Below are 24910 nucleotides of genomic sequence, written 5' to 3' on the forward strand. Positions count from 1 at the left end.
CACCCCAGAGCTCTGCCAGCTCCCCAAAACTCATTTGGATTCTACCTGGGTTTTAGCAGACTGACACATGGAGCTGTGAGAGACACGGGGGCAGCAAGAAACCAGCCCCTCACTGTGTAGGCCCCTACTATTGGTGCTTCGTATTCCCCGCAGCTCTGGATAATCTTTTAAGTAAAGCTGTAAGCTTGACCTTAAAAGTGCAGTGTAAGGCAGTGAGTGTTGCGGTATTCCAAAGAGGGTGACTAACTTCAAGGAAACAGTCAGGACTTGTTCGGAAACATAAGTCAGACATAAAAGCCTCATCTTGGCTCGTCGGTTGGCCTTGGCATTTGTTCCCGTTGCCTAAAAACAAATTCCAACCTTTCCATGGAGAATTTGGAAGAAGATCTGATTTGTGATCCAGGGTATTTAGAAACCAAGATCTCACCTGCTTTACATGGAAACTGTAATTCCTGGGCTTTTCAGAGCAGCCAGAAATTGGCTTTCCCTCTCAGTACTGCACTGCTTCCTGGCTCGAGAACTGTGGAGGATTCAGCCGTGCTAATTCTTGCAAATACCCAAAATTGAAAAAAAAAAAAAGCTGGTTCTCATAGTTGTGTCTGGATTTGGGAATTCTCTTGGGGAGAGTTACGTGCTTCCACACCTTCCAGTATAAACAGCAGTTAAATTGTCACCTCCTAATGTCTACATACTGTATAATTTGCAGCAAGCTTTAGACATTTTGGTGTCAGTGCTGGACACGTTGTACATGTGTGGGTTGACTCTGCCATGCATGGACTTCGGCTTTGGTGTGCCCAGTATGTCTCAGACTTGCTCTGCTTCAGTGGGGACTCGGTCTTCAAATGTGAGGCGGCCCTTTCCCCGGAAATCTGAGTTTTCCCAGAAGCTACTTAGAGCAGTTTTTCTGTGCTGCTCTCCAGTCAGAAGTCCCAGGCAGATGGACCCGAAAAATGATGAAGTGATAGGCGAGGAATAACAGGTGGCAGAGTTGGTAGGTGGCTTGTTTATGTATAATCTTGCAAGTTTGTACCTTTTGTTGCCTTGCTTTGCTGGTACTCTGGTGTCCACCCATGTGGGTTGGCTGTGGGGTTAGACTGATGCTAGCAAATTCCTTTGGGATCACTCAGATCTCTGTAGGTGTGAAAGCAGCTCTTTTTTAAATTGAAAGCCTGTTATTAACCACACATCTCATGAATCAGTATAGTTAGCTAAATCTACAGATTGTTACCTCTCCTGAGGCAATGGGAACTTCATATCTGTCAAAGGAAAAGCACAAAATAGGTTGCTGTGATTGGAAACTGTATGTTGCCCTCTTTGAAAACAGTCAGCTGCAGCAATTGAAATATCCACGGATACATTTCAGTTCAAAAGTCAATGTATTATGCCACTCTTCGTAAATACAGTGTAGGTCAGTCGTTGCTTCAGACTGACATCTCAGGGAGTGGGCTTATAGGACAACAGCTCCGAATCTTTCTTATTTATGTGCTCAGGGTTAGGGGAAAAAAAAAAACCAAACAAAACTAACAGCTTCTTTCCCTTGGCTCTACGGTCACTCTGGATTTTAGGCACTTCATCAGCATGCTAAACAGTACTGCCACTGTGTCGGTGTGACAGCTTGGGTTATATTTCAGCTCTGTGACAGGTCTCAAACACATGATCTTGGGCCTCAAACTTGCATCGCGTTCAAGCTTCAGTGGCACACCACTGCTGTCTTTCACTGTGATTTTGCATCAGTGGTTGGAATGGTTTGTTGCAGATATTTATGAATTTTACTGGAAAAAAATCATAAATTTTTCATTAGTGAATCCAGAAAGTTTATAGGTATGTCATCAGTTAAAGACAGCACGGGGAGAATAACACTTCATATTTCAGATGAGAATTAAAATCTTGTTCTTTACTAGGCTAGTCATGTATTCAGGATATCATGCAATTCTTCATAATGGAAGAAGCCACAAAGTGCTCACTGGAGTGGGATTTGTGTCATGCCTGCTGTTATGTACCTGTCGTGGGACATGTCACCCAGCAAGACACAGCATCTCTTGCCACTGATAAAGAAGAGTGAAGCAATGAACTCTGCATCGGTGTTTGTCTGACTGCTAAACTACACATGGCAGACTATTTCACTACACTGGCTCACAGAAACATTTTTTCTCAACAAACAATGCTGCCAGAATAGAGATAGCACAGGTAACACTGTAATTCCAATTAGATACCAGGACTGTCCACAGCTGAGTGACAATCAGAAATCTGGTCAATAGGAGAAGCCAGACACAACTGTTACTTGGGATGGAGGGTCGGGATGGAAGAACTATTGATACTTAGCTCCCCTGGCAGCAGGTGGAAATGCTGAAGTTTGAGACTTTACCAGCAGAACTCTATTTAGGTTGAATGTAGATAGTTTTCTTTTCAAGCCTGGAAGTCTTGGGTCTGTCCAGACTGTATTTTGGCAGCAGTAAAAAGCACTGGAGCCCATAAGCTACGATAGGCTTTTTTTTTTTTTTTCTTTAGATATGTCCTATCTGAAGCACATTTCAAATTTCTTCTCTCCTATTGTTTAACAGGGACTATATATAGACAATGGTCCTGTTGTTTCTTGTTCAGCAAATACTTGTTACAGGCTGAATTCCCTGGCTGGTTTGATGAAGGCCTTTGCCTGGGTAGTATTATCACTCGTAGGTATGTAGCTGTCACTGAGTAAAGAATTCTGAGATTCCTTTACAAGGAAATCTGGTTGCAACCTTAGTTATGAAGATGTTGCCACCTCTCCATAAAAATCTCATGCTATGAGAAGGGGGGCTTTGCCCTATTTATATGAGAGCACGAACACTAAAACAGACTAAATGCCAGCTCCATCGTATATTTTAAATAAGATGCCACATGGAGATGCATTCTAGAGACAGCTGCCTTAACAGAGTGGTTGTTCATCGAATGCCTCTGGCAGATGATTTATGATGTTTAGAGGATTGAAAATCCTTTGGCCATCAGAAAGACCCTTTAAGCCAGGAGTGCGTTGAGAAAGGAATGCAATAGGAGGACAAAGTCAGAGAAGTGTTCATGCTGGAGCATTAATATGCCTACCTGTTAATTCTGTGGAAATAGCAGCCAATCGAGATGGTGCTTTCTTGGTTAGTTCTGATCTTCATTTGTTGTAATTTTTGTTGTTGCTTTTGTTTGAAAATTTAACATTTTACTAGATTTGGCTCATTATTTTTCATCCTTAATTACATCTGACATGAAATGTGAGTCTATCAACATGTGTGAAATATATTACATTAGTGTTTCTCTATAAATAATTAATCCCTAGAGACCATTATATGCAGTTAAGTCATAGAGGAGATATGAGTGAACTTGGAGATATCAGGAACTGGGATGTATCTCCCAGCTGCAAACCTAAAAAGGACATTTTTGCAATTGGCATCACCAGGAACTGTCCTGGGAGGATCGTTCTGGGCAAGTGTAAACAAGCATCCTTCTGAAAAACAGTTGGTAGTGTAGAGTTTGGTCATGATTCCACAGTTTATTGTTCTACTATTAATGTCCATAGGGCTATTTATTCATCATTATTGACTCTAAGATATGAGAATATTAAAGATGATGAGATTTTCCTTAGAGGTATTCAAGGAAGGGGTAAATATGGCACTGAGGGACATGGTGTAGTGGGCATGGTGGCGATGGGTTGATGGCTGGGCTAGGTGATCTTAGTGGTCTTTTCCAGCCTTACTGACTCTATGAGTCTATGATCTGCTCTCATAAGATAAGAGAGCTAACGTATCCAAAGGCAGGTATGACTAATCCTCCTCTGAATTCTCACCCCTATGCTGAACACTTTTTAAGCTATTGATATCGTATTGCCCGCTTGCTAAGGACTGAGTAGCTCATGAGAGGCTACAAACTGATTTATTTCACGTTTAACAGAATACTTAGGGAAAAACTCCAATCTATTACTCATATTCATTACTCAATGTGGAAAAGCAACAGTACATCCTTAGTGTGAGCTAGTTACTGTAATTACACTGCTGGGCAGATCAGATTGCATCACCCTCCAGTTATTCTTCACTGTGTGTATAAATAGACCTTGATTTTGCTTCTTGCAAGTGGACTTGGTTGGACTTCCAGGTTTTTTGTTGCTGAGGGGAAAAATTCAAATGGAACTGGTTTTGAACCAAAATTGCATTCAGCACTACAGTGAAGGCATCAGCTCTACATTTGTGCATTTTATGCCCAGTGTAAGTGGTATGGATATCTTCAGTTTGTCTGGTGCACAGAGCGTAATTTAATCCGAAGGAGAACATGTCACTACACTAAGCTTGTGTGATAAAGAAAGCAGGAAGGAATCAACATTAGAAAAGCATAGTGCGTACATGCCTTTATTGTATCCTTTTCAGCTGACTCATAATTACATTATTGAAACTTTGGTCATTATGACCGTGTCAGATAGTGCATGCAATGAGATATGTTGGTGATGAAAAGTGAGCATGGATAGCAGATTTCTTTAAAAATGAATATTGATGTAGCTTTTTTTTTTAATAGAGCTTTTTGCACCTTTTTAGATAAAGAACATTTTAAATTTAAAAGTCACTTATTCTCTGCACTTTTTAGAATTCATTTTATGCTATCCTTTTGTATGGCTGTTCTTGGCAGATCTTACTGCATTCTAGTGGTAAGCCACATATAGAGTGAGTATATGAATACTAAGTTCTTAAATGAACCAAATGCTGGGAAAACTTGTAACTGGCTGGTACATCTGTAACAGAAGAGGCTGCTCTCTCCATTGTAGCTTTTTCCTTCAAAGCAGGACATGCATGACGGTGGCTTTCTGATGGCAAAAAGGAGCTTGAGCTGCTTTTCAAAGGTTCCATGTGCTGAAGAATTTAAGTTACTCAGGAGCTTCACTGCATTATTCCAGCAGGCAGATGCAGGAGAGATGCCTACTTCTCACCTTTCCCCCACCGAACATCTAATTCCTTTAAATTAATTTAATAGAAGTCTGCATCCCCCAAGAGTTTATTGGAATAAGAGGGATGAAAGTGGGGAGAAGCTCTGTTCTGCAGGATGATACCATCTGTTTTAGCTGACCAATAGCCTAAAAAGGAGAAATCTTTAGAAAACATTTCTTTCTGAGCATCACTAATATCGATACCCATTGGCTTGTGAGCACAGCCAGTAATTGCACAGCAACAGCCTATCCAGGGAGATGGCGTCTCTGTATGAAGGCAGGGATCCATTTGGCTCACAGGGGGGTGGTTTTACATCTCTTTCTACAGATGAAAAAGATAAATGATGGAAAAAAAAGCATGATTTACAATGAGGACTTTCTTTCATCAGTTTAGACAAGGAAGAAGAGTATAATGCAACTTTACATCCTTCCATTCATCCTTGGAAAGTCTTTGTTCAAGATCCCCTCCCTTAAGGGGAGTTGATCTATAGAGCTAAGGGAAAAGGAGCAGAGTACCCAAGAGCTGTCATTCCTTGGATACCTGTTTTTCTTCTAGACCAGCTCATATGCCCTCTTGTTTCCCATAAGGTGACACTGGCTTTTTCATTCCCTTCTTCTTTCCCATCCTTGGGAAAAATCCACTGTAGTCAAGTCACAAAGGAAAGTCTTCCACGCTCCTTGCACTGACTCTTCTTCTTTCCCCTTCTTTTTAGTTCATTGTTGGTCCCTGTTTTTTGTTGGAATCTTTCTCAACCAAGATTCAATGATACTGTGATACCCAATAACAATGATAACAATACTGTTATTCATGTGGAACCATGTTATTCATGGATTTTTTTTAGCATCAGTCAAGAGTAAAGTCTTCCAAGATATTTTTCCTAAGTAAGAACTGATTTAGCCCCCTCCTTTTATATAGGAGGGGACATATATATGTATATGTCTGATCCTTTGCATCAGAGTGCTGTTATTTCATAGTATTTATATACTGCTGGGCTTGCAAGTCTTGGCATTGACCTTTTAAGAGGTTCATACTTTAAGAGAAAGCCTGGATACAGAAGAAAATATGTTGTCTTGAGAAGCTGGAATCTTAAAATCACATTGTATTATGTGAAGAAAATAATTGGAAAGGTTACAGATGGATGAATATCCAAAGCAAGTCTGTACAAAATTTTCAGAGGGAAGCCTGAAAACCTGTCTGCTCACAGCCTCATTGCAAAATAAAAGCTTTGAGATAGGTCTTGCAGAACATAGAAATGTGGGCGTGTTTCCAATTTCAAATGATTAGAAACTTAATTTTCATACAGTTCCTCTGTGACTTGTTGGATTGCTTTCAAATTCAGTACTGAAAATGAAGTCAATAAGATGTGCCTAGAGACAGTAGGGAAAAAAAGGAAGATGATACCAAATCATTGTCACCTACCTTCTATCTATTAAATGAAAATTGATACCATCCTTCCTCTGCCTAACTTAGGGGTCCTTTCCATTCCCTCAACTTTTCTCCCTTTTGTTCTGCATTGGAACTTTATTCTGCAATACATTCTTTGACCAACTCTAATCAGATATCAGTTTGCGTGAGCACAGGGACAGATATATGGTCTCCAAGCAGAGAGATGTCAGGATTTACCCATGTTTGTTCCCAAGTACTCTGTGTCATTAGCTCAGCATAGCCCTTAGGCATTGTACAAGGTTTGCAGTTTGCGATATAAAACAAAAAATAACCATGTCCAGTCCATCCCCTGGAGTTGGTTGGGCACAGAAGAATGAAGATGAGCACACAGCTCCATGGTAATCCAGTTATTTAACCTGTTATTTTGTGTTCCTGCTGGGACCCAGCTGCCTTCTAGGTGTGTGTCTGGGGGTGCAGGCTGGGGTTCCCTTTCCTAGCCCAGCAATGAGCATCAGGGCATGCTGGTTTTGTGGGAAGCCAGCTCTTTCCATTTTCTGTCCTTGAATACTTGATGCTTTTCTCAGCAGAGCAAGTTCTTGCAGAGTGCTTGTGTTATCATATAACTTTCATCTTTCTCCGAGAACTCCTTTGGTCTTTCTGGACTTCAAGTTGTAGTTTTCTTCCTTGGATTGACAGGTTTATGGACTGTCCTACTGCCAAAGGCTGGATGAGCAGGGAAAGAAACCTGAGTCCACCAGTTCCCATCTCACTGGAGTGAGCTGTGGTTGTGAAGGGGTTGCTAGTTCTCCCTAGAGGCTAAGGCATTTTGCTGGTAACTCCTGAATCGACAGATTTTGCACTCAGTATTACGAAAAGAGATTGGTAGCTTAGCACTCACTGCGATCTTACAGAATCATAGAATCATATATTCTGTTCTATATATATGTATATATAGAATGGAAGGGGTCCGTAAGGATCCTCAAGTCCAACTCCTGGCTCCACACAGGACCACCCAAAAATCAGAGCATATGACTGAGAGCATTGTCCAGACCTTTCTTGAACTCCAGCACCTGGGGCTGTGAGCACTGCCCTGCGGAGCCTTTTCCAATCCCACCACCCTCTGGTGAAGAACCTTTCCCTGATACCCAACATGAGCCCCCCCCTTGAGGCTCAAATACTCAGTTCTCTAATGTTCCCACCTGCAGTCATTTTCCTTCTCTTCCTGTAGTTCCCTTTCGGCAGTACTTTGCTAGAACAACTCTGTAGTGTTTTAAAAATTTTACGAGGCTGTATTACATAAAGTGTATGAGATATTTCAGGCAGAAGAATCTTTTCGGCAGTTCCATCTGTATATTCGTAAGGTGGATATCTCAGACTTTAGTGACTCGTGATTTAAATCCCTTTTGGGCTGGAAATAGCACTTACTGATGCTTCCATAGCCCTGTTCTTCAGGGAAATTTGTACTAAGGGCTTCGCAGCCCAGCAGGCATAGCATTCAAGTTAATACTCTGAACCTGTGGAGCCAAAACTCGCTGGGAAGATAAAGCATTTTTGCAGAAATGAAAAGGAGTCAGATGATCTTTGAGGGAAACAAAATAAAAAGAAATGTCCCAGATCAGTGTATTCTCCATCTGGTATGTTCCCAGATTCCTAAAGAGATATAACATAATGTCGAGAAAAAGGATGTTGTAATTAGCCTGGTGCATAGCTGCAGCACAGCAGGATCCTGACACTGTCATAGCCCTGTGCTATCACTGACCTTGGGGTAGTGGAAGACGGTGCCAAACTTAAATAAAGTGTTCCAGGGCTGTTGCTCAGTTAAGGGAGATCAAAGAGAAATAACATTTAATCAGCCCTACTCCTCCTGTTATACATTAGCAGTACTAATTGTTTTGACGACAATTCTCTCTAAAGATTTTTTTCTTTTAGCACTGAGTAATAACTGATGTGCTAGTGTATTGACCTGTAGCACTACCACAGTTTCATTCAGTTTCTCATTGTCCAAATCTAATTGGAGAAAAGCTGGGATTGAAAATCAATTCATTTCCTGCTAGTCAATGACTAATTCCCCCACAAACGTGAATACAGAGATTAATTTTTCAGGCTGAGAGATTTGTAGAGGCAGACCCTGCCATATAGGTGTTTCAGAAGGGGAAGCATGGTCTCTTACTTCCCATTCATCTTCCTCCAACACCTTAGCATATGCTGGCTCTGCTTTTTTTACTGTGGGTCTTTGCTTTCTCATAGGCTTTGATTTGTGCTTGTTTTCTGCTCTCTGAGCCCGACCTGTATCACAGACAACTGCAAGGAACCAGTGTTGATGATCCAAGGTCTGCTCCCAAATTCTCAAATATTTATTCTCTGCATGCTTAAAATTGCCCATTTCTGCAGTGGCTGCAAAGGCAGGGTGGCCTAGGCCTTAATAATAAGGTACGAGCTAGTCCCTGGTCTTGGAGGCCTGTGTCTTTTCCCACTAGAGGGGAGAAATGATATTCCTCAGCTCTTCTAATTCTTCTTATGTGAAGAACTGACAGCTTATAAGCCTCCCCATACACCTATGGGTGCACACGCATTCAAAGCACTAAAGCTACCGAGCAGAAACGTAATTAGTACATATCCATGAGATTGGCCAGTTCTCCCCAGTGCTTGCTAGCTCTATGCTCCCATCACAGCTGTAGCTGAAGTAGTCCCAGCCTTCTGTAGTGCTGATCCTCACCACGTGCCTCTGAGCTGGGGACGTGTCACAGGGGTACACATGGAGACCCGAGACTTGGATCTGCAAAGTCATTTGGGCTCTGATATTTGGTGGTCTTTGGGATTATCCTTCACAGCAGTGAATAAGATAAGCGTAATCCTTATCAGCACTGCAGCTCAGCTGTCCAGTTTTTCTCAACCTTTCCTAAATCCTCAAGTAATTTTAACAGTTTTTCATTCTTCTCATGTCCTTTGCTGAGATCCATTTCTCATGTCTCCATGGATTGCCCTCTCTGGAACTGATGTTTTATCCCTACTTTTTCTGTTTATTTGCCTTGCTGCAGAAAACACCTTGCAGATTCCTGCTTTGCAGCAATGAATTGTGGCAGTGTTGGAAGGTTCAAGTCCATATCTTTCAGCTGAAGCCCAAATACACGTGTGTGTATTGATCCACTGTAATTCTGTGCCCTGACACTCAGCAGAATACAATCAGACTCATATTTTCACATGACTTGAGAGGACAACTTTACTATAGGCCTTGGAAGGAATCTGGCCAACAGAACCCGTGCAGACCTGTGTTACCAGGTCGTGGTATTGCACGCTCGGATCCTGTGACTTCCTACTATGACAGCCCTGGACCTTTTGCATCCATAAAGCACAATCAAATGGCTCGAGCTGAGCCAGAAAATGGCTCTGTCCTGGTTACATAGCAGGCATTCACATGTTTTGGATGAGAGGTGCTTTGGTACTATGACAAGCCGGAGGGAATTAACAGCTCCTGGAAGGCTGAATGGGAGAAGAGGGTAGAAAAAGAAACTGGGTCACATTTTGCTCTCTGTAAAGGCAGCAGCAAGAAGAAAACAAACATGAATCTGACTTCTATAGCAATGCAGGTACATTAACATAAGTGAAAAATAGATTTATGTAGTGGCTTCATTGCCTATTCCATCAGTAGAAGTACACATGGACAAGGTAAATGTCATCATCTTGCTGTTTCTTGGATTCTGCTAGCATCCAAGAATCGACCAGCCAGTTTTCCTCTGGCTTTACCTGTGGTGGAGCAGGGATCTAGGATCCCCCACCAGACCCACTGGTGCAGCACTTGCTGCGGCTCTTGCAGGGCTGAATTGAAGCAGCATTGCTTCTCCCCCACAGAGATCAGTGCTGGAGCTGAGCGTGGCCACTGAGAGAGCTTTCAGACCTCTCTTAGGATATCTCTGCCTAATGGAGTGATGTTACAAGGTGAGGAGGAACACTTACTGGAGGAAATGCTAGAATCCAGTGCGCACTTTCTGATCCCTCTAATACTAGTTCATGCAAGCGGCTCCCGATGAGAACTCAGAGTTCCCTGATCACCAATGGTCTGTAGCTGGCACTTTGCCCCAAGCTGCAGGTTTGGTTTGTCTCAGGCAAGGAGGGAAGTGCATGTGAGGTTTCCACATCCAGGCAAAGAGCTTTCAGCAGGGGAAGGACGTCACATCATCCCGCTGCTGGCGTTTTAGGCAGTCTGATTTGTAGACAAGTGCTGAAAGCACGTGTTCAGCCAAACACATGTGGAAGATAGCCAGGAAAAGGCCTACCTGAATATTAGGAGAAGCCTCCCACCTTAGGACTATAAAGGTTTTTCACTTAAGTTCAGTGATCCCTCTGCTCCCTCAGTCCCTCAGTTCTCCCTCAAGGGAGAAGTTTCTGTGGCCATTTCAGGCAGCTCTTCCATGGAGCTGCTCTCTGTTGACCAAAGGCCACAGGGCAATGCTGTGGCTCTCACAGCCATGGACACGGGCTCACAAGCAACATCCTGCTTCACCTTGCCCTGTCCCACTGCTCGCCTCCCTCCTGGTCCGTGCCACCCTTGCAGGGATGCTCTCTGCCAACATGGGCAGCTCCAGCGGTGAGCATGGCTGCAGCTCCCAACCTTTCACATTTGTTGCTCTCGAGAATGAGACTTAGCACGAATAACAGCAACGTGTTGTGCCCTTCCTGTCCTTACTTTGTTCCTCATCAGCAGCTCTTTACAGTGTGGGTTTCATCTGTTTTAAAGGCGTATCAGTCCTGACCTGCCCACAAACTGTGTATCCTCAAGGTAGTCAAATCTTGTCCAGAAAGAGAAAAGTGCTGGCTTGTACAGGCTGTGAAGGGGCATATTCTTCCTTCTGTTGTGTCCCTTTAGTCATGCACTTCTTACATGGCTTTGGTACAGAAAGGTGCTGGCAGTTCACCCTGGGACCAAAAGCATCTCAGCCCATAAATCTCCTCCCATTCTCATGCCTTAACTGATGAAGTGCAAGAACACAGTAAATTATAATTAAGTTACATTCTCTAAAGGACAGAATTAAAAAGTAAACCAGCTCTTGTGTTTGTACATGAAATTTCTGGCAGGAACCCAGAGCTTTGTCCTCCTGAAAAGCTATGGAGTAGCACTGTGCTCCCCAGTCGTGACAGGCATCCTCCTCAGTGACCAAAATACAGCTGCAGCTTCAGCTCACGATGAAAACGCCCATCGCATTCACACACTGTGGTTCCAAATAGACTTAACCCCGTGGCTCTGTGGACTGGGAGCCCAGTCTGGGCTTCTACAGAACCTAAACTTCCCTATTTGCAAAGTGCTCGTTTTCTCTGCTCTCAGAGGTGAACTGGGTGGCTAGTAAACTTTCTTAAAGGAAAGAAAGAAAATCCTAACACTGCAGATCAATAGAGTGAGTAATTACTTTCTAAAACATAATTGTAGCAGCAAGAATTGTCTAAGGCTTTTCTTGTGGGAGCTAACTAACTGCACCTCCAGACAGTTGCAGTACCTTGCAGTAGTCTTTTACTTGCTCTTTGAGGCTTAAAACTTGCTGGGTGGTAAAATCCTATTTAGAATCAAAGAATCACAGAACATCTTGGGCTGGAAGGGATTCACAAGGATCACGGAGTCCAACCCCTGGCTCCATACAGGAGCACATTTCAAAATCCAGTCCTAGGTATTCTGGACCTTCTGAAACCCTCCCAGGCACAAGAAAGATGTCCAGAAGCTCTCCAGGGCCAAAGAACCTTCAAGACATTTTTTTCTTCTCCAAAATTTAGTAGCAAAATAAGAGAAATTTGTCTTTTTCCTATTTCATTTCCTAATTAGTAGTTGTCTGTATGGATAACAATTTCTTCCCACACCACTGTGTTGATCTAACTGCTCTGGAAAATCACAGGCCAGGAAAGAGATGGGACCAAACAAGCAGGAACAAACGACTGATGTTTGGTCACCTGTAGAACTGAGTGCTGCAGAAAGCTCAGGCGGGCATGGCTGGCCTTGGTTTTTGGATGAAAGGGGTAAAGCAGGATACAGTGTGCAAAGAGAGAGTACACTTCTCAGTAGCACCATTGCAGCAGCAGAAAGGGACCGCTTGCCCCAAAGTGTAAATTCATCTCCTGGGTATGGGGCTCCCAAGGATGCTGAGGAACCCACCGATGTGCCCAGTTGTTGTAGGCCTCTGACAATCGCGTCACGTTTCTTTGCTTCTTTTTGAGAAATTCAGTGGTTACCATGTGAGGCGGCCTAAGCCACGTGTATTCCATCCTGCCAAACATGGGTGCTCGTCTTCCCATGTTCCGTGTCTCCCGGTTCCACTTGGCTGAGACTAATTTAACATGGAAGCCTTCAAGGCTGTTTTTGAACAAGTTTTGACAACGTTTTTTGAGTTGCTGTGAGCTAAAAATAATACAAATCTGCAGGTGCAGACTGGAGAAGAGAGTCCTCAATCCCTGAAGGACCTTTTACTGCATTTGCTCCCTAGAGGGAAGTAAATAGAGAAAATAAAAAAGAAAGGCATCAATCCCATTTGTTCCCCTTACTAGGCTGTAAATGCCACTGCCTTTCTCAGCTCAGATGAGAAAAATCACTGCCCTCTTTGTGATGAAAAAATTAGGATGGTTTTCTCCGTTACGTGCCATCGATGTTGTAAGTCTGTCATAAGGGAGAGACACATCTTGCTGATGCTCATTTGTGGGAGACTGAGTGAGATATTCATTCTTCCCCACAACTAATTTAGAAATGGCCAGCAGTACCCCAGCCACCAGCCCCTCCCAACGCCTCACTTCATCCTTCAGTTCTTGAGAATTTTGGAGTAGCTGCCAATTCTTAGCCATTTTCAGAGCTGACCTTCTTCATGGCAGCCCAGTTCTTTGGTTCTGGCACTGCATTGCGGCGATGGGAGAAGCAGCCAAGAGCCAGTAGTTGGATGGCGACCCATACAAATCCAAATGAGAAAGCAGCAGCTTTAACAGCAAATGCTGACCTTAACAAAATGCCACTGGAAGAGGTACAGCATTCCCATCTCTCTTGCTGTGCCTCCAGACTGCGTTCCTGAAAAGACGTGGGAAAGGAGATGAGCATTGCTGATACCTCTTCTGTGATAAAACAAAGTTCAAGATAAAAAATCAGCTGAAATCCTACACGTGATGGCCACCTGAAATACCTTTCAGTTACGGTGTTCACGAACGCAAATGTTAAACATGAGCAGCATGGCCCTGTATTGCTTAACCAAATCCCAGTTTCCATCTTGCCTACTTGTATTAAGATACTGGCAAAAGAGAACGTGTTTTCAATTTTTCACACGGGGAGGATTTTTTAAATAAATTTTCTTAACAAGCCCACACGTGTACTTGGTTGCAACCATCTAAGAGCAGTTATTGCCAAGCTGAATAAAAATACTATTAAAATTCACCTTGGTATTTCACAGTCTGAGAATAAGGCAGTAAGTAACAACAGCTGTAAATAGAAATGCTTGGGCAGCAGGCATCCAATCTGAAATAGTTTCAAATGCAGATGAGATGAGAATGAGTACAAGTCTGGCTCTGGTGCTCAGAGCACCATCTCCTTAGCACTGCACTATCGCAAGCTGCGTCTTTCAGTGCAGTTCCCAGCATTAAACAGGATTCAGCGGCCCCAGCTCATTACAGCCTGGGAGCTGCTTCCCCCAAAGAACACAGGCGGAACTGGTGGGGCCGGAGCCAGGGGGAGGCAGCTCTGCTCCACTTCCAGTCACTGTACTCCTAACAGTGGGGTTGAGTTTAGACACCGCTGGGTTGAACTTCCAGGGCTGAAAGCTGGAAACCTTTTCCTGTTTATTGTTTTATTTTGCAGTTCTTTCCATACGGAGATGCTTCCAAGTTTGCCCAGCACGCCTTCCGAACCTTTGATAAAAACGGAGATGGGACCATTGACTTCAGAGAGTTCATCTGTGCGCTGTCCATCACCTCAAGAGGCAGCTTTGAGCAGAAGCTAAACTGGGCCTTCAACATGTACGACCTGGATGGTGATGGGAAGATCACAAGGGTGGAAATGCTGGAAATCATAGAGGTGAGATCAGTGTGACACTCAAAAAAAACACATCTGAGCATCAGTAAAATCTGATTACTCGTTCACATATCTTCTAGATTTTAAACGCCCAAGAGGCTGTGCACTCTGTCATTTAAAAAGCACACTATATACATTTATCCAATACTGACCCACGCTTAGGTGATTTAAACACACTAATATGTTATGGGCATGTAATCATTGAGAATTGCTGTGAGTACATATGTGCACATCAGCTCTTAAATATCAAGAGGTACGTTTGTTTGCTGATGAATGGATTCAACACAAAAACAGCACAGCAAAGGATTTGCAAAGCCCATTGCAAAACCTGGCCTAGTAGTCCTCACTACTGGACTTTAAGATTTAAGACAACTACTGTATCTAAGGAGAAGCGTAAGGTTTACTTCCCCAGTCTCTGCCAGCTCCCAGCCACAGTGGTTACTTCCAGGCTTTGCTCATATGCACACATGGCAAGCTTTCCAAAGGAGATGACTTCTAAAACTGTTTATTCATCATTTCCATGGAATTTCTCAAGGGAGTGACTAAAAACCAAACAAACCGTTCACCAGAGAATAGGTTACCGTGGTTTGGTGCTTTAAAACCAAAGAAATTTACTCCAGCACGCAAAATGCAACCACTGAAAGAAACCTACACCTAGAGAAGAAAGCAAAACACATTCTTCTGTGTTTTCAGGGAACAGATTTCAGATTCCATGGAAAAGAAGAATACTCAGGGAAACCGGCAATCACTTTATTGTTAGGACGTCATTCCAGAATTTGAACACATTAAAAAAACCAATGAATACAATAAAATAGGATCTGACTAACCCTTCTGTTGACTTTTCTACTTGGTTTCTTTCCAAAGGCCATCTACAAAATGGTGGGCACTGTGATAATGATGAAGATGAATGAGGATGGTCTGACGCCCGAGCAGCGGGTAGACAAGATCTTCAGTAAGATGGATAAGAACAAAGACGACCAGATCACACTGGATGAATTCAAAGAAGCTGCAAAGAGTGATCCTTCCATTGTACTACTCCTGCAGTGTGACATTCAGAAATGAGCTTGTGTATAATGCATCATAGACTGCACAGAAGTTTAATGTTCCATTCAGTTTGCAGCTATTTCCACACACACAGAAATTTGCTTGGACTACCTATCAATGGACTTGCTTCTTGTGTTTGAAACACTTGTGTGCATGAGAATGTCATTTGCTAAAGAATTTTAAAAGTATATATTATAAAAATAAACTGCCACAACGTGACGTGTGCAATGTCATTTCATACCAACCCTATTCCTCTGAAGCCTGTGCAGCAGTCCTGTGCTGCAGTGAATTATATTATTTATTGTTCATGTTTTACTGATGCTAGCTCTGTGTCTCCTAGACTGAGTAATGTTAGTGACACTGAATTCCCATGGTAATGTTAATTGTTTATTAGAAACCATGCCACCGTTCTGCTGTAAAGTAGTACTGGACAGACAGAGGGAAGAGTTCCTCAGTTCTTGAGTCTGATCCACACATGTGCTTGTATCGTCAGTGGATATAAATGTACTTCATTTGCATGCCTTTTAGGTTTGCCTTAATTCTTACCTCATTTGCATCCCTTCAATCTGGAAAGAGCTATGTCAGAGGAATGCAGTATAAAAAAGCAAATCCTGCTAAAATGTTCCCCTTAAAAGTATATATAAATATATATATATATAATGTTTAAAATATTGTTTTATTGGAAGTTTAAAGGTTTTATTGGAAGTGTATTGATCTTTGCCTGAATTTTCAAAAGCTTCCACAGAGGTTGCAATATATATGTCCCAAATAAATTTATAACATTTGACCTTTTCCCCTAATTCTTATTTCACGTCTTCAGCATGGTAATAGAAAAAGAAAAAAATTCTATCTTTAATTATCTGTCACTGTACTACTGGGAAATATATATATCTCATTATGGAAAGCATGAAGAAAACTTTGCACTCACTCGGTATAAGAGTCATGTTATACAAAGCGAACAGTTGTAGTGCTTGTATTTCCAACAGAGCAGCTGCTTATCCTCTAAGATGTTAATGCCAAAATTAACAGTATACCTACTAGACCTGTGCTTACATCACTTTTGCAGCCAGCTGGAAGTCAAATACAGTTTATTTGCTTGGCCTAACCCTGGTCTTTTAATGTTTTTCCCACCTTAAGTAAGAGTTTTTCCACCTACAGTATGGCATGAAACTACCACAGGCATCATATAAAGAAATACTGTCAAAAATTGTTGCCGATAATTTACAGTATGATCACTGAGAAGGGATAAAAGAACAACCTTCGTTCTCAACTCTGCCTGCATCCATCACGTGTTTGTCTATAGTGTGGCCAGTAGGAGTTCTGCACAGCCCTGGGGGAGCATGGACAACACTTGCAGACTGCAGACAATCTTCCTCATACCAGGTTTCCCAGTTGCTTTAAACAAAGTCAATTGTTCATAGCTCACCCCCCAAAAAGCCCAAAAGGCAGACAGCTGCACCTTGGATATTTCTGCTCTGCCTTAGGAAATGAGACCGTACTCCTAACAGCTAAAAACCAGGCAATAAAACGTGGCATGAAACAAACAGCTCTGCAATTTCAAATCTAAATGGCAACGCGCATCTTAAAACTGAGGGAAAGAAGCTCACGCCGCTTTATGCACCTTGCAGCAAACACAGATCAGGGGGAGGGAGGGGAATCCATCGTGCCCACACTCACTGCCATCCTCTCCTATTTATTTTTTCCTCATACTCCAAAGAAATAGGAAAACACTGAAGTTTCAACTACGATATTTTTTTTTTAAATACCAGAATTTGACTTAGCCCACACAGGTAACACTCTTGCCAAAATAGTGGTATACTTTGTATGTTTGGCTGTAACTTAAAAATAAAAGTTCTGAAACTGGAACATACTTCTGAGTATGGTATGCCCGTTGTTTCCACGTAGGCTAAAATTGCTAATGGTAGAGAGAATGTTGAATAATCCTGGGATTTCATGCCTCTTTCGCTTACACATGCTCATGAGGGCTGCAGCACATCGTCCCACCTGCCTCAAACCTACCCAGCTCCACTGCCTTGAATAAAACATGAAGGACTGCACTGCCGTCCCAAACAACCTACAGCTCAGACGCAGGCTCAGATGTAACAGCATCACACGAGTCTCTCTAGGTAGCTGGTACAGGAAACTCAGATCTTTAAGAGCCAAGGATAAGACAGCTCTGAGACCTTAGGAGGATCACTGCGAAGTGTATCCAAGCAACTGCTTCAGGAACGGTTTACTCAGAGCTAATTCTCTCCCGTGAAAATAGTCGCTTGTAATTATCAAACAGCCAGGCACAGACTTTCATCGAGCACAATGCTAGATTAGAATACAGTATATGATTGGAACCAAAGACCAGAATCATTGCCAATTGCTGCAGTATTTTGTTTCCTGTAGAAAACTTGGTCAAAACCTCAAGCGTTAGCTTGGTAGAAACGTGGCCATTTTCCTTAACCTCTTTCTCCCTTAAGTCATTATAAAAGTCCTATTGAAGATAAAGGTTTTCCTCTGTCTCTGCACTCTTTTTTTTGGAAGCTGAAGAAAATCAGGAGGAAATAAAGCTACTGAAGCATTCTAATTCCATCATAAAGCCAAGTATCTCTGAAGATGTGGTTCAAAACCACCTCATAAGAGTACACCAATATTTATCCATATCAATACATAAGAGTATTGACTACCAGTCAAAATAAGTTGGGCTCATGTTCCGGGAAAGTTTTGCCAAGGATGCAGTTTCCGTGTCCCATCTCCCCTGTCCCCGCCAATGTTCTCATACAGATACTTACAACTTGCTTAGGACTAAAACATTTACCATCATATCACAGGCTCATGGAATCACTGTCTGGCAGAAGCCTTCAGGGGACCTTACTGTTTGCTTGAAGGAGGTGCAGTCCTATTCACAGCCTGGAAGCCTCCAGAGGAAGGCAGCTCTACAGCCTGGCAGGACGTGTTTAAATGCCTCCTATCCCAGGGTGAACAGTCCCTCTTCCCCATCTATCCAGTCAGAAGCTCAACACTGCAATTCACAGCCACTGTCTCCCATTCCCTGCCACACACTTGAGTAAAAAGCCTGGCACTGTTTTGCCGTCACCTCCTCTTGCACAGTGTGAGCTTGCTCCAAGCCTGCTGACCTGTTCTCCTAAGCTTTCACAAGTCTGAAGCCTTTAAAAGATGAGTAGACTTCATTCCTGAAGCTTGAACACCGCAAGAAAACCAACAGCAGTTCCAACACATTTTCCAGTAGCTATTTTCTTTATTTTTGAGACAGCCACAGATTTAATGGTGCTTGTGTACAAACTAAACAATGTTAAAGAACACAAAGTACCGTTTGGTGGCTAAAATCAAAGTAGGTTACGCAGTCGATTTAAAACTTAAACTGCTTTGGTGTTTTATTGAGGAGCTGCTCCTTGGTAAGTAACTCCAGAAACCACAGAACTGTTCCTTGAACAGTGTTCATGAGCCCTGTATCGTCAAAAGAACATGTCTATGTATACGCCGAGTAGCTGAACTCTACACAAATTGTTTCTGAAGGGCTCCCAATAATTGCGAGCTCCCGGAGAGAACAGGAAGGAATTAATCTGGGGCAGTTTGGAAAAGGTTTTTTCTTTCTCCGTCCACGCCCCAGGAAAAGTCACTCGAGTCCAGTACCAGGAAAAAAAGAAGCCCACAATTTAGAAGTTTCTATAGTCTGTCTCAAAAATATTCCACTACATTCCTCTATATTGAAGGATTTCCATCATTTCATTTTATTGTAATACACTGAATGCCTCTGAACTCTGACTGTGCAAGAGTGAGAATTAAGAACATATAAAGACACAACTTACTTGTTTCTCTAAGCTCATCTTCAAGGACAAACTATTCCCTACAGGCTGCCGAGGAAGGAATACAGCCCTTTTTCCTGCTCAGAGAACATAATGCAAAGAAACCCTTCACTCCTGTGATTATGAAAATCCACACTGCACAGAAATAATTGTTCATGTTCAGCCGCTGTGCTTCTAGTGCAAGAACATAGATAGTTTTACTGCATGTATGAACTACCAAATGTTCAAGAAATACAGCAGAACTGGGAATAAACCAAAATTTTTTAACTTAAGGCCAATCTTAAGAGCGCAGAGACAGCAAAGCATCGCGGCAAGCAGTGGTTCTGGAGTTCTGTTTATTAAAATATAACTTTGCAGTTACACAGAATTCATATTGCATTCCTCTTCCATCCACCCTCCCCCCCCACCAACAGAAACAAACGAGTTGTTTGTTAAAAGCATGAGCTGAGCTGTCCAGATTTTACCACGAACACTTCTTAACCTTGTGCTGTAAAAACATATACAAGTACTTCTAAGAGTAAATAAATCAAATATAAAATACAGAAGCTTCTTTTCCTGAGGGCATCTTAGAAAAGATCCTCTTATCCAGCAGTAGGAAACAGCAACTTTACAGACGTCAGTGCACATTTATCCCCAGTACTGTGCCATATTCATATGCCTCATACTTCATCATCTTCCTCTTCTTCGTTCCTGTTACGGAACGTCAATGTTTTCTGGCCTCTTTCAGGGTCTTGCATTCGGAGGATACGGATACGGGAACTTACAGGCAGAAAACTAAAAATAAAAGTACGCATGATTTAAGCAGTGCACTTTCTTCACCAATTTGACTATCTCCACCCGATTCCTTCTGTTTCATGTTTGCCTTTAAATAATTGGATCTTTTTTCCTTCGACCATTTTAAAACATGAACATCAGGTTTCACTACACTGATACCAGAACTTGTGCTGAAGAGCAATTTCAGTCCTGTGATCTCTAACAGAAAGACCTGAGCTACAGAAAAGGGACTTTGTAGGAGAAGCTCCAAACGAAAGAACCATCAGATGCGGTTCATGCTTGCGCTGCAGATCCTGAAATGGCACATTCTTTGTACAATTACTCACAATCTAAGAACGAAGTTACTAACCACACATTTATACTGGCTTCTCCTACTGATAATCCTTAATGTACTTTTTCTGTGGGTGCCTCCACAGAGAGAATTCCTACAGTTTTATTGAAGAGTTTCAGAAATTCCCTCCAGGTATTTCCATTAAATACTGTATTAGGAAGGAGAGACAATTATAAATCATTAACCTCATTTTGAAGACTACTTAAAGATCTCTGCAGGCTTCAGTGGTTACTTTTGGCTAGAAGAGAAGAACTGGATGCAGTGGGAGGCAGTGACTCCCCTTACTGGGCACAGCTTTACCAGGGAATTATATGGTAGGATTTTTCTGGGGACTATTAAACAAAACGAACAATTGGCATCAAAACCAGTAAACAAATTATCAGGGTCTAGATTTTAAAAACAAAGTCAACACGAGCCTCTTGAAAGTACAGTAGTATTAACAGGAAAAATGGAAAATGGCAAAGCGTTCTGTCAATTTGGGGAGGGGAGAAGAGGATCCCACCTCATACAAGGAAACATTTCAAAAAGCTGCTCCTGCTTAAGATGCATTGATTCAAGTGCCACTGAACTACCATGTTAAGGGAGGTTACATAAGGAAGAGCAAAAAACATCCTGCTAAATTCCCAGAACTATCAGCACTGAACTGCTTAATTGTTTATGTTCCACTACTACAAAACTCACGTTTCTCTCCTCTCTAGTTATACTCTTTGCAGTCAAACACCCATGTACTACTTCTACTAAGAAATCCAATAACATGATTACCTCATGCTTTGTGGGGTGAGCAAAATGAACTGCCGATGACACTGAGAGTCAGCCACCTTCAGAATCATATCCATTGCAATTCTTCTGTTGAGCATATCCTAAAGACAAAATTGTTTATCAGGCAGTGATACTGCCTGTGTACTTCACTGCCTTATCACTGCGCACATTAGGGCAACAAGGGATACACAGACTAGAAAATATTGTAATAGAAAGACCTACCTGAATGAATTCATAGACAGTAAAGCTTAGCTAAACAAAAATCCAATAAAAAAAACAATGCTTGAGAAATGTTTGGGTTAAATTCTAAAAGCTATCAACGAAACTGTGGGAAAGCCTTACGCTTCACTTCTTAGTACACATGCATAATAGAAAGCTTCTGTCAGAACAATCACACATTCCTATTCACGCTATTTTCCCACCAGCTTTGACACGTATAATATTTCTTACTTCGCTGGTATGCTGAGATGAACTTTGTTTTATTTGAATGGTATTCCTATAAAATTCTGCCTCCTCCTTTCCTTTTGGAAGAGTCCTATGTAACCTTGTTCATCTCTGTTTGCTTGGATCGTTCTGTTTATTGTTTATTTCTTTGTTTGGGTTTTTTATTCATGATTTCTAGAAACATTCTTATGAAGGCTTACTGAAAAAGATGTACAGAAAGCAAAGATATGAGCAGGCGTGAAGCAAAGCTCTGATTCCATAGCTTGCATGGGAGAGCAGCTATTTCCCTTATGAAAAAGCTGATGGAGTCCTCTTGTGGAAGGTCTCTAGGATTACAGCAAAAGGAATTACAAAATACATGAACAGTAGGGCTGCACTTACCAGCACAGCCATATTAAAACAAACTGGGTGGAATAACTAATGGAATATAGAGGATTAAAGTTCACTGCAGGGCCTGCAGTTCTGATTATGCAGCTTTCCCTGGACAGATGAATAAAATTCTGTACAACTAATTCACAACACAGGACCTAAGCGTTTCAAGTTTGTTTGCAGAATCCATGACACGAACAGGAAGAACTCAGTCATTTCACACACAGGCGCACACACACACACACACACTGAAAAATGGCTGCTTGACCACCTTGGATTTATACATTCCTTTCTGAATTTCTTTATGTATGAAGTACATCATCTTTTTTTTCCTTCTAGATCTTTGATTCCCAGTAAATTGATCAGTGGAGGGAAGGGACACTGAAGGCAAGACCACCTGCTACTGCTTTTATTTCACAGAACTGACTTTTCTCCCAAACTATACCACACTGTAACATATAAATATTACATATATATATATATGTTACATATATACATTACATATATATATGTATACGCATATACACATACGTAAATATAAATGTATATGAATTGCTAACTGCCTGTCCAGGGAAGCGGCTCGCAAAGATGAGGTTTATCAGTTCCAGCTGACAGAAGTATTTACTGTTCATTATTCTGCATTTCAGCACCTTGGAAAGGAGCTAGTAAGTGAAGTACAGAGCGAGTTTTTATGCAGTGACTCAACTGCTATACTTGCACTGAAAAAATATATTGATCACAGAAGTGGCAGAAGTGAAGGCACATGCCAAAAGCCCAGGAGGGTCACTGGCAATAGTCAAGGTACATGCTAAGCTCATGACAGTCACAGCAACAAAGATAAATAGGAAGTGCTTGGGGAACTAATATAGAGTGACAGGCCAATTTTAAAAAAGTAAGCTTCAAAAATCACTAAACTTAGTGAAAAAGTTCCCTAATGGGCACTTCTGTTTAATATTTAGAGTTAACTAAAGTGTTTGAAATTCAAACCAGTCACAATTCAAGTGTTTTGCTCATTTATACAAAACAGAATTGGCAAATGTAGTTTAAACAATACCATGTAGACGTCAAACTCATCCAAGCATCTGAAAGGAGACTCAGTAATGGACCACAGAGAAAGAATGAAACAAACTGTTGAGAAGGAACGTTCGCCTCCTGATAAAGATCTCACGTTGCTAGGGGCAGCTCTGTCTTCCTCTCCAGGCTGAACCTGGAAACAAAAATAAAAGTGCAATTTTTCAACTTGGAGACTTCCTAATGGAGAAATTATTTTACCTGCAAATGCTTTACATATGAACATAGAGACATCCTATGAGGAGAGACTAAAGGGACTGAGGCTGTTTAGTCTGGGAAAGAGGAGGCTGAGGAGAGGACTTACTGCTCTCTTCAAATACCTGAAAGGTGATTGCAGTGAGAGTGGGGCTGGTCTCTTCTCACTGGTGACAGGTGACAGGACAAGGGGAAATGGCCTCAAGTTGCGCCGGGGGAGGTTTAGGTTGGATATCAGGAAAAGCTTCTTTACAGAAAGGGTTGTTAAGCACTGGAACAGGCTCCCCAGGGAGGTGGTTGATTCACCCTCCCTGAATGTGTTTATAAACCATTTGGATGTGGTGCTTGGGGACATGATTTAGCAGTGGGTTGTTAGAGTTAGGGTAGTATGGTTAGGTTGCAGTTGGACTCGATGATCTTGAAGGTCCTTTCCAACCTGAACAATTCTATGATTCTACGATTCTAAGAGATGTATGTATTTCACTGCCATTCTGGAAAGAATCCAGAATGAAATGGCTCTGAACTATTTTAAAACACACTTCTAGGATCATTGCAACTTCCTCCACTCAGAACGTGCTGAGCAGATTAAATAAATGACTCTGCCAGTGTTTTCTTATTCAGTTCTCTATTTTAATAGCTATGAAACATTATTTAATACACTGCCAACCAGCGTCACTGTATTACAGAAAAATCCAAAGGTTAGCCCAGCTATAATAGAAAAGCGGGTAACTGATTCACAGCTGCAGTTAAAAGAGGAGCAGTTTACTCATCAGAATAAGTGAAACACTGCAAACAGTCATTTGGTTCCATTGCTTATGGTGACACCTTGTGGCACTCTCCCTAATTAAACTTGAGCATTTTCTCATCTTGTTAATTAACTTACTTTCAACAAACTAAGCAGGAAAACAATCACAGAATCATAGAACGGCCTGGGTTGAAAAGGACATCAAAGATTCAACCCCCCTGCCAAGTGCAGGGTCACCAACCACTAGACCAGGCTGCCCAGAGCCACATCCAGTCTGGCCTTGAGTGCCTCCAGGGACAGGACATCCACAACCTCCCTGGGCAACCTGTTCCAGTGCGTCACCCCCTGAGTGAAAAACTTCCTTCTAACATCTAACCTACATCTCCCCTGTCTCAGTTTAAAACCATTCCCCCTTGTTCTATCGCTATCCACCCCCATAAACAATCGTTCCCACTCCTGTTTATCTGCTCACTTCAAGTATTGGAATTTTTGTTGCTGTTTGTAGTTCATTTGGTTTTCTGGGGGGGGGGGGGGTTTCCTGGGTCTCACTTCCTTGATTAAATTTAGATCTCATGCGTGAGAAACATGAAACATCAGCTAAAAAAAAAAATAGTTCACTGATAAAGCCACATAATGCCTTCCCATTTTATGGATTCAGTTTGAGTGTTCTGGGTACCTGTCCTTCACCTGTTTAATGAGGACAACGTCAACATCTATTTATGCCATCACTACGCATTTTCCCCTCAATTCCTAGAACTGAAGTCTCCCACAGAAAAAAATATAAATACTCCATGACTAAGACTTTTGGGGAGGCACGTTAAGAGATAGAAGTTCACAGAGTACACAGAAAATATGCAATATTGGGAGCTATCAGCCGTTTAAAGGAAATAGCCATTGAACATTCACACAGATACTGCAAAGCTTCCTACCAATGACACAAGAATGAATGATTTTGGAAGACTAACGCGGATGACTGACGAGTGAATTCCCCATATTAAGAAAAACAACTATTTT

At 42.0% G+C, this 24910-nt stretch overlaps 2 protein-coding genes across 9 annotated transcripts in view; one reads left to right on the forward strand and one right to left on the reverse strand.

Moving 5' to 3' along the window:
- VSNL1 (visinin like 1) overlaps positions 1–16185 on the forward strand; it is a 77780-nt gene extending 61595 nt beyond the window's left edge. For 7 of the 8 annotated variants that reach the window (XM_021391551.1, XM_021391550.1, XM_021391556.1 and 4 more), the window contains exons 3-4: positions 14137–14352; positions 15214–16185. In XM_021391551.1, the coding sequence (XP_021247226.1) occupies positions 14137–14352; positions 15214–15411 (414 nt within the window). In that variant the 3' untranslated portion in view covers positions 15412–16185. The remainder of the gene's footprint in view (positions 1–14136; positions 14353–15213) is intronic. The other variant, XM_021391554.1, reaches the window with a different exon arrangement.
- Positions 19524–24910, reverse strand: part of SMC6 (structural maintenance of chromosomes 6) — a 34303-nt gene continuing 28916 nt past the window's right edge. Inside the window, exons 26-28 of the mRNA XM_021391541.1 lie at positions 22940–23092; positions 21076–21173; positions 19524–19982 (exon numbers count right to left, since the gene is read on the reverse strand). Coding sequence (XP_021247216.1) covers positions 19868–19982; positions 21076–21173; positions 22940–23092 — 366 coding nt within the window. The 3' untranslated portion in view covers positions 19524–19867. The remainder of the gene's footprint in view (positions 19983–21075; positions 21174–22939; positions 23093–24910) is intronic.

The sequence above is a fragment of the Numida meleagris genome, chromosome 3 (genome assembly GCF_002078875.1).
Source record: "Numida meleagris isolate 19003 breed g44 Domestic line chromosome 3, NumMel1.0, whole genome shotgun sequence".
Lineage (NCBI taxonomy): Eukaryota > Metazoa > Chordata > Aves > Galliformes > Numididae > Numida > Numida meleagris.